Genomic DNA, 11046 nt, shown 5'->3' with positions numbered 1-11046 from the left:
TTTGAGGCTATTTTCATCCATATCGGCTGAACCGTTTAGTAATTACAGGACATTTTGTGCCCGATAGAAATGAATAGTATATCATGTATTGTGTCATTTTGGAGTCACTTTTATTGTAAATAAGAATAGAATATGTTTCTAAACACTTCTACATTCATGTGGATGCTTTTAATTCAGGATGATCCGTAACCATGGTAGCATCCACATGAATGTAGAGGAGTTTAGAAACATTCTATTCTTATTTACAATAAAAGCGACTCCAAAATGACACAATACATTATTTACCATTCATTTCTATTGGGCACAGAATAATCTGAAACGACCAAAACAAACAGCAAATGCATCCAACACTTGTTTTGAGTCACAAGCTTGATGTAATCCAATGAATATGGGACTAAATATATACTTAACTTTTGACTACTTGAATACACATAAGTGAATTTGTCCCAATATTTTTGTCCCCTAAAATGGGTGGACTATATTCAAAGAGTGCAGTAATTTCTATACGGTTCACCTGATATGGATAAAAAAAATACCCTCAAATCAATGCTGGCAATCTGCACTTTAACCTCATGGTCATTGTGTCATTTCAAATCTAAAGTAGTGGAGTACAGAGCCATAACAACTACAAATGTGTCCCAATACTTTCGGAGCTCACTATAGATGACAACACAATGAAGAAAATACATGTAATCAAACATGCCTGCATGTTAAATCAAGGTACTGAAATTAAAACCCTACTAATATAATCTGCATGTTAAATCAAGGTACTGAAATTAAAACCCTACTAATATAATCTGCATGTTAAATCAAGGTACTGAAATTAAAACCCTACTAATATAATCTGCATGTTAAATCAAATATAATACTGAAATTAAAACCCTACTAATATAATCTGCATGTTAAATCAAGGTACTGAAATTAAAACCCTACTAATATAATCTGCATGTTAAATCAAGGTACTGAAATTAAAACCCTACTAATATAATCTGCATGTTAAATCAAGGTACTGAAATTAAAACCCTACTAATATAATCTGCATGTTAAATCAAGGTACTGAAATTAAAACCCTACTAATATAATCTGCATGTTAAATCAATATAATCTGAAATTACTGAAATTAAAACCCTACTAATATAATCTGCATGTTAAATCAAGGTACTGAAATTAAAACCCTACTAATATAATCTGCATGTTAAATCAAGGTACTGAAATTAAAAATCTGCCAAGGTACTAATATAATCTGCATGTTAAATCAAGGTACTGAAATTAAAACCCTACTAATATAATCTGCATGTTAAATCAAGGTACTGAAATTAAAACCCTACTAATATAATCTGCATGTTAAATCAAGGTACTGAAATTAAAACCCTACTAATATAATCTGCATGTTAAATCAAGGTACTGAAATTAAAACCCTACTAATATAATCTGCATGTTAAATCAAGGTACTGAAATTAAAACCCTACTAATATAATCTGCATGTTAAATCAAGGTACTGAAATTAAAACCCTACTAATATAATCTGCATGTTAAATCAAGGTAATATAAATATAATCTGCATGTTAAATCAAGGTACTGAAATTAAAACCCTACTAATATAATCTGCATGTTAAATCAAGGTACTGAAATTAAAACCCTACTAATATAATCTGCATGTTAAATCAAGGTACTGAAATTAAAACCCTACTAATATAATCTGCATGTTAAATCAAGGTACTGAAATTAAAACCCTACTAATATAATCTGCATGTTAAATCAAGGTACTGAAATTAAAACCCTACTAATATAATCTGCATGTTAAATCAAGGTACTGAAATTAAAACCCTACTAATATAATCTGCATGTTAAATCAAGGTACTGAAATTAAAACCCTACTAATATAATCTGCATGTTAAATCAAGGTACTGAAATTAAAACCCTACTAATATAATCTGCATGTTAAATCAAGGTACTGAAATTAAAACCCTACTAATATAATCTGCATGTTAAATCAAGGTACTGAAATTAAAACCCTACTAATATAATCTGCATGTTAAATCAAGGTACTGAAATTAAAACCCTACTAATATAATCTGCATGTTAAATCAAGGTACTGAAATTAAAACCCTACTAATATAATCTGCATGTTAAATCAAGGTACTGAAATTAAAACCCTACTAATATAATCTGCATGTTAAATCAAGGTACTGAAATTAAAACCCTACTAATATAATCTGCATGTTAAATCAAGGTACTGAAATTAAAACCCTACTAATATAATCTGCATGTTAAATCAAGGTACTGAAATTAAAACCCTACTAATATAATCTGCATGTTAAATCAAGGTACTGAAATTAAAACCCTACTAATATAATCTGCATGTTAAATCAAGGTACTGAAATTAAAACCCTACTAATATAATCTGCATGTTAAATCAAGGTACTGAAATTAAAACCCTACTAATATAATCTGCATGTTAAATCAAGGTACTGAAATTAAAACCCTACTAATATAATCTGCATGTTAAATCAAGGTACTGAAATTAAAACCCTACTAATATAATCTGCATGTTAAATCAAGGTACTGAAATTAAAACCCTACTAATATAATCTGCATGTTAAATCAAGGTACTGAAATTAAAACCCTACTAATATAATCTGCATGTTAAATCAAGGTAAAATCAAGGTACTGTTAAAACCCTACTAATATAATCTGCATGTTAAATCAAGGTACTGAAATTAAAACCCTACTAATATAATCTGCATGTTAAATCAAGGTACTGAAATTAAAACCCTACTAATATAATCTGCATGTTAAATCAAGGTACTGAAATTAAAACCCTACTAATATAATCTGCATGTTAAATCAAGGTACTGAAATTAAAACCCTACTAATATAATCTGCATGTTAAATCAAGGTACTGAAATTAAAACCCTACTAATATAATCTGCATGTTAAATCAAGGTACTGAAATTAAAACCCTACTAATATAATCTGCATGTTAAATCAAGGTACTGAAATTAAAACCCTACTAATATAATCTGCATGTTAAATCAAGGTACTGAAATTAAAACCCTACTAATATAATCTGCATGTTAAATCAAGGTACTGAAATTAAAACCCTACTAATATAATCTGCATGTTAAATCAAGGTACTGAAATTAAAACCCTACTAATATAATCTGCATGTTAAATCAAGGTACTGAAATTAAAACCCTACTAATATAATCTGCATGTTAAATCAAGGTACTGAAATTAAAACCCTACTAATATAATCTGCATGTTAAATCAAGGTACTGAAATTAAAACCCTACTAATATAATCTGCATGTTAAATCAAGGTACTGAAATTAAAACCCTACTAATATAATCTGCATGTTAAATCAAGGTACTGAAATTAAAACCCTACTAATATAATCTGCATGTTAAATCAAGGTACTGAAATTAAAACCCTACTAATATAATCTGCATGTTAAATCAAGGTACTGAAATTAAAACCCTACTAATATAATCTGCATGTTAAATCAAGGTACTGAAATTAAAACCCTACTAATATAATCTGCATGTTAAATCAAGGTACTGAAATTAAAACCCTACTAATATAATCTGCATGTTAAATCAATATAATCTGGTTAAATCAAGGTACTGAAATTAAAACCCTACTAATATAATCTGCATGTTAAATCAAGGTACTGAAATTAAAACCCTACTAATATAATCTGCATGTTAAATCAAGGTACTGAAATTAAAACCCTACTAATATAATCTGCATGTTAAATCAAGGTACTGAAATTAAAACCCTACTAATATAATCTGCATGTTAAATCAAGGTACTGAAATTAAAACCCTACTAATATAATCTGCATGTTAAATCAAGGTACTGAAATTAAAACCCTACTAATATAATCTGCATGTTAAATCAAGGTACTGAAATTAAAACCCTACTAATATAATCTGCATGTTAAATCAAGGTACTGAAATTAAAACCCTACTAATATAATCTGCATGTTAAATCAAGGTACTGAAAAAACCCTAAAATAATCCCTACTAATATAATCTGCATGTTAAATCAAGGTACTGAAATTAAAACCCTACTAATATAATCTGCATGTTAAATCAAGGTACTGAAATTAAAACCCTACTAATATAATCTGCATGTTAAATCAAGGTACTGAAATTAAAACCCTACTAATATAATCTGCATGTTAAATCAAGGTACTGAAATTAAAACCCTACTAATATAATCTGCATGTTAAATCAAGGTACTGAAATTAAAACCCTACTAATATAATCTGCATGTTAAATCAAGGTACTGAAATTAAAACCCTACTAATATAATCTGCATGTTAAATCAAGGTACTGAAATTAAAACCCTACTAATATAATCTGCATGTTAAATCAAGGTACTGAAATTAAAACCCTACTAATATAATCTGCATGTTAAATCAAGGTACTGAAATTAAAACCCTACTAATATAAATCAAGGTGCATGTTAAAACCCTCAATATAATCTGAAATTAAAACCCTACTAATATAATCTGCATGTTAAATCAAGGTACTGAAATTAAAACCCTACTAATATAATCTGCATGTTAAATCAAGGTACTGAAATTAAAACCCTACTAATATAATCTTCTCTCTTTTTTTCTTCTGAAGAGCATTTTCTTTTCCAGGTCCCTTTTGTGGGTTACTATCAGGCAGACAATGGGGGAGGGGTGTAGGGGACGGTTTAAGACAGCTGTCCAAACACCCACCAAAATATTGGTGAGAATAGGATAAACAAGTATTCTTTCATAAAAGCAATAGAATGGTTCACTTTAGACAAAAATGTAGAGGGCCCGCAAATCAAAACAACCCTTTTGAAAATAGGCAAATTACCTTCATTTACATGATAATTACTTTTACAAGACCACTGAGACAGTTGACAAGAGGAAACACGTTATTGTGTGTACTGTATACTACTAAATGTATCGTTTTGTTTACTACTTCAGTAACACAGCCAGATTTCAGGGCCGGTGGTGGTGGACTAGGACAATCATCGGGAAGGTTAAACTGTGACATTTCCACAGCAGCATTCAAAATCATAGAGGGAGTGTTACCTTCATGATGGATAAATGGCTAACAAAAGGCTGGACAAAACTGCAGTTTTTCCCACAACAAGGCTACATCCTGGTTACATAGGCGGGATATGATCTTCCATCACCCCAGGACTCAAGGCTGAAACCTATACCACTTTCTTCATCAAATCGGAACAAAGAGATGTTGTATCTGGCCCCCACCCCCAAAATAAATTATGCTTATTATTATGATTATTACACTGTTAAAATAAGTAACATACAAAAATGACAGCTTTACGATTATGTAAATAATTTATCTGTAAATACAATTGTGTTAAAAAAAGAAAGAAAGCCAAACAACAGATTATTTTTGCTAGATCTCCTATGACATCTCCGGACCAAAGATATGAACGCAGACAAAATCCTATGTTAGAAAATATATTGCTTCCCGGATATTTAAAATAAGGACTACTTGAGACACAAACAACACAACTAGATAGAATTGCTTTATGGTCCAAACTGTCCTTTTATAATCTATAGAAAGATCACCCGTTTCTGTCAACTGTTCCTTTTCTTTCTCTCTGTGTTTGTCCAAGGCTTGTTTACCTTGTATACACTGTGTGTGTGTGTGTGTGTGTGTGTGTGTGTGTGTGTGTGTGTGAGTGTGTGTGTGTGTGTGTGTGTGTGTGTGTGTGTGTGTGTGTTCTGGATTCCTGGGACAACTTTGTGGTGATCCTGGCAGTTCTGGATGTTCCTCTCAGAACCTCTTCAGAGGACCCAGATGGTTCCTTTTCAACGTAACCTATCAGAACCTCTTCAGAGGACCCAGATGGTTCCTTTTCGTGTGTGTGTGTGTGTGTGTGTCTGGATTCCTAGGACAACTGTGTGGTGATCCTGGATGTTCCTATCAGAACCTCTTCAGAGGACCCAGATGGTTCCTTTTCAACGTAACCTATCAGAACCTCTTCAGAGGACCCAGATGGTTCCTTTTCAACGTAACCTTAGCATTGTGGTCCCAGTGTATCACGTGTAAAATATACGGATTGAATCTCTCCAGCGGTGGATTAAGAAATGAATCAAACATTTGAGATGGCTAAACAAAACGCAGCGCAGGCTCTTGCCTTCATAATTGTCCAAAAACAAATATACTGTGTATGTGATGTCCATCACAATCTGGCTATTTCTGAAGAGGCATACAGTACAAAACGAAAACAACAAAAGCATTGGATTTCTGCTCTGCCTGTATAAGTCTTCAAACTAAATCGAGAAGAAGTGAGAATGACCTTCCGCAACAATAACTTAAAGTGGAGAAGCCCAAAAGTGTGATGAGAAATCACAGAATCTGTCATAAGTTACACAATAGCTGTTTCTCTGCTTACCAAGCAGGAGCCGATACCCAAAAAACCTCTAAACTAACCTGGGACACTCTTTTCCCCTACATGCGTATCGGTATCAAATTGAAGTGTTTCCTTTGTGGTTACAGCGGGCATGTCCAGTAGTGGCATTCATTCCAGACACCGTACACAAGCTGTGGAGCTTTGACATGAGAGCGAAAAGACAGAGCGAGGAGGAGAGAAGAATATGTTGCGTCAGAGAGGCACAGAGAGTCACACTGGCTATTGGGTGTGATGTAATAATGCATTATCATCATCAGATGTGGGGTACTGGTGTCAACCTCTTGTTCTCGGAGGGGGTGGTGGCGCCCTCTGCAGGATGTGTCCAGAATCAACGGCGAAGAAATCTCCTGCTGCAGTCCAGTCCAGCTAGGGCCATTCTCACTCACTCTATACTGTACTGTAGACTCGGGTTCTCCCTGTGGAACCCTCTACACTTCGGTGGAGAAGAGGATGCTCTGACGCTTACTGTCCGGCGTGGGGATGGTCTCCAGCTGGAGGAAGTACAGCAACACCTGGACCTGGGGGGACAGACGGGCAGTGAGAGGGACAATAATACCAAAGAAGAGGGATGGGGAGAGAGAGAGAGAGAGACAGACTACCTGTGACATGACCTCCAGGGACCAGCTGTCTCCCATGCTGATAGGCTGCGTGGGGTTGGTGGGGATCATGCTGTCCTTCTCTGCAGGACGCAGCAGGGTGGGGCCAAACACCGTGGCCAGGTTGTGGAGGGACATCTTGTTGATGCTCTCCTTGTCAGCCACCCTGGGGAGCGGGCAGAGACCCGAGGGTGAATGGTGGCTCGTGGTAACACACCACGTGAAAGGACATAACAATCCCTCTGTTACTCAAACACATAAGGAGTTGAGCATCTGCTTGCCTGCTTGGGATCGGCTTGTCTCTAAATGCCTGCGTTTGTCTAAGTGTAGCTCGACGTCTGTGTGTCTGTGTGTGTGTACCTCTTCATGTGATCCAGCAGGAAAAGGAACGTGACCAGGTTGGGCTCTGGCAGCGACAACAGTAGATTCAGCATGCAGCTCTCTTTGGCAACGCTGTCAGACAGGGCTGCAGAAAGAGAGACCGACAGTCACACATTAACCTGAGTGCTGAGTTATACCACGATAATATGATAATGGTAGATGTGGCTGTTGGCCCGGTCAAAGCCATGTGACTAACCAATGCCTCCTGCGAAGTTGGGGTACAGGTCATCGGTGAAGAGGGGTTCTGGCAGCTCTCTGAAGTACAGCTTCAGAGTCCCGGCGATGGCGTTCACATCCATCTCACTCATCATCACAGACACGTCTTTGTTGTCTGTGGGAAAGACGGGCAGAACGTGTAGCCATGGCAACAGCGGAGCAGGGAGACAGATAGCCGCGGTCATTTCTGCCATTCACTAAAATCACACTGCGCCTCAGTTCGTTGGCAGATAGGCCGAGGACACAACATGCTCCCCAAAGCAAGCTGTATATGTCGTAATCAGAGAAATCACCACACACACACACACACACGTACTCACACAAATGCACAGACGCGCAAGCTCACCCACACATAGGAATTAGTAAGTCTAAATGAAGAAAGAAAACTGGGTTAAGCACAAACTCTTTTAGTCTTTTTGTTGTCGTTGCAAAACCAGAAAATGTACCCATGATTCCCAAAAACCCAGCGGCATAATCAGAGGTTCACCTGAGGGGAGACAGCAGGGTAGGACACATGGCTTTTATAGTAGTCAGTCCAACAGACTTGAATTTACATGGGAGTGCACAGAGGCTAGTCTGATGGAACCAGACAGACGACTGCAGTCATTGTTCTATCTCGCTTCACGTATCAAGGTTGGCTCCACCAAGCTACAGAACGTCCACAGAGAATGCTATACTGTAGCCTATTCTCACATCCAGGGCTCCACTGAGAGGGAGCGTCAGGGGAAAGTAAGGTGTTGGTACTCACTGGTGTCAAAGGCAGCCTTCAGGGCCTGGATGTCTGTAGCCACCCCTGAGACTCGGTAGATGCCCACTTCCTCCATCCCCCTCCGCTCAATCTCCTCCAGACACTGTCTGACGATGTAGGGCACCTTGGAGTGCTCCCGTCTGGGGAAACACACAATTAAGGAATGGCATACCAGAGGGCATGGGGATACATACACAATGACACACACACACACCAAAGAGTTTTTCTGGTGGATGCATAGGTTGCACACAAATTGCATCTTTAACTGTGTTCGTATCCAAAAATGTGTGTGCAATTATTAACACAATAACAACATACAGTACCAGTAAAAAGTTGACATCTACTCATTCCAGGGTTTGTCTTTATTTTGACTATTTTCTAATAGTGAAGACATCAAAACGATGAAATAGCACATATGGAAACATGTAGTAACCAAAAAAAGTGTTAAACAATTGAGATTCTTCAAAGTAGCCACGTTTGCCTTGATGACAGCTTTGCACACTCTTGGCATTCTCTCAACCAGCTTCATGAGGAAGTCACCTGGAATACATTTCAATGAATAGGTGTGCCTTGTTAAAAGTTAATGCATTTGAGCCAATCAGTTGTGTTGTGACAAGGTAGGGGTGGTATCCTTGGACACTGTGCTATCTAACCTCCAAACAAGCTTCAATGCCATACAACACTCCTTCCGCGGCCTCCAACTGCTCTTAAACGCTAGTAAAACCAAATGCATGCTTTTCAACCGTTCGCTGCCTGCACCCGCACGCCCGACTAGCATCACCACCCTGGATGGTTCCGACCTAGAATATGTGGACATCTATAAGTTCCTAGGTGTCTGGCTAGACTGTAAACTCTCCTTCCAGACTCATATCAAACATCTCCGATCTAAAATCAAATCTAGAATCGGCTTTCTATTCCGCAACAAAGCCTCCTTCACTCACGCCGCCGAACTTACCCTAGTAAAACTGACTATCCTACCGATCCTCGACTTCGGCGATGTCATCTACAAAATAGCTTCCAATACTCTACTCAGCAAACTGGATGCAGTTTATCACAGTGCCATCCGTTTTGTTACTAAAGCACCTTATACCACCCACCACTGCGACCTGTATGCTCTAGTCGGCTGGCCCTCGCTACATATTCGTCGCCAGACCCACTGGCTCCAGGTCATCTAGAAGTCCATGCTAGGTAAAGCTCCGCCTTATCTCAGTTCACTGGTCACGATGGCAACACCCACCCGTAGCACGCGCTCCAGAAGGTGTATCTCACTGATCATCCCTAAAGCCAACACCTCATTTGGCCGCCTTTCGTTCCAGTTCTCTGCTGCCTGTGACTGGAACGAATTGCAAAAATGGCTGAAGTTGGAGACTCTTATCTCCCTCACCAACTTCAAACATCTGCTATCTGAGCAGCTAACCGATCGCTGCAGCTGTACATAGTCTATCGGTAAATAGCCCACCCATTTTTACCTACCTCATCCCCATACTGTTTTTATTTATTTACTTTTCTGCTCTTTTGCACACCAATATCTCTACCTGTACATGACCATCTGATCATTTATCACTCCAGTGTTAATCTGCAAAATTGTAATTATTCGTCTACCTCCTCATGCCTTTTGCACAAAATGTATATAGACTCTCTTTTTTTCCTACTGTGTTATTGACTTGTTAATTGTTTACTCCATGTGTAACTCTGTGTTGTCTGTTCACACTGCTATGCTTTATCTTGGCCAGGTCGCAGTTGCAAATGAGAACTTGTTCTCAACTAGCCTACCTGGTTAAATAAAAGTGAAATAAAAAAATACAGAATATAGCCCTATTTGGTAAAAGACCAAGTCCATATTATGGCAAAAACAGCTCAAATAAGCAAAGAGAAATTAGAGTCTATCATTACTTTAAGACATGAAGGTCAGTTAATTCGGAACATTTCAAGAACTTTGAAAGTTTCTTCAAGTGCAGTCGCAAAAACCATCAAGCGCTATGATGAAACTGGCTCTCATGAGGACCACCACAGGAAAGGAAGACCCAGAGTTACCTCTGCTGCAGAGGATAGGTTCATTAGAGTTAACTGCACCTCAGATTGGAGCCCAAATAAATGCTTCACAGAGTTCAAGTAACAGACACATCTGAACATCAACTGTTCAGAGGAGACTGTGTGAATCAGGCCTTCATGGTCGATTTGCTGCAAAGAAACCATTACTAAAGGACACCAATAATAAGAAGAGTCTTGTTTGGGCAAAGAAACACGAGCAATGGACATTAGACTGGTGGAAATCTGTCCTTTGATCTGATGAGTCCAAATGAGAGATTTCTGGTTCCAACCGCTGCGTCTTTGTGAGACGTTGAGTAGGTGAACGGATGATCTCCGCATGTGTGGTTCCCACCGTGAAGCATGGAGGAGGAGATGTGATGGCGTGGGGGTACTTTGCTGGTGACACTGTCAGTGATTTATTTAGGATTCAAGGCACACTTAACCAGCATGGCTACCACAGCATTCTGCAGCGATACGCCATCCCATCTGGTTTGTTTTTCAACAGGACAATGACCCAACATACCTCCAGGCTGTGTAAGGGCTATCAAGAAGGAGAGTGATGGAGTGCTGAATCAGATGACCTGGCCTCCACAATCACCTGACCTCAACCAAATTGAGAGGGTTTAGGATGAGTTGTAC

The 11046-nt window shown here is 38.2% G+C and overlaps 1 protein-coding gene across 1 annotated transcript in view; it reads right to left on the bottom strand.

Moving 5' to 3' along the window:
* Positions 1-4531: 4531 nt before the first annotated feature.
* The window catches only part of LOC115125723 (breakpoint cluster region protein-like), a 39385-nt gene continuing 32870 nt past the window's right edge, over positions 4532-11046 (bottom strand). The window contains exons 17-21 of the mRNA XM_065004656.1: positions 8377-8516; positions 7609-7743; positions 7392-7497; positions 7035-7197; positions 4532-6953 (exon numbers count right to left, since the gene is read on the bottom strand). Of these exons, the coding sequence (XP_064860728.1) occupies positions 6864-6953; positions 7035-7197; positions 7392-7497; positions 7609-7743; positions 8377-8516 (634 nt within the window). The 3' untranslated portion in view covers positions 4532-6863. The remainder of the gene's footprint in view (positions 6954-7034; positions 7198-7391; positions 7498-7608; positions 7744-8376; positions 8517-11046) is intronic.

This window comes from Oncorhynchus nerka, linkage group LG19, assembly GCF_034236695.1.
Source record: "Oncorhynchus nerka isolate Pitt River linkage group LG19, Oner_Uvic_2.0, whole genome shotgun sequence".
Taxonomy (NCBI): domain Eukaryota; kingdom Metazoa; phylum Chordata; class Actinopteri; order Salmoniformes; family Salmonidae; genus Oncorhynchus; species Oncorhynchus nerka.
Note: the sequence above shows the minus strand (reverse complement) of the source record. Positions and strands in the feature narration are given on the sequence as shown.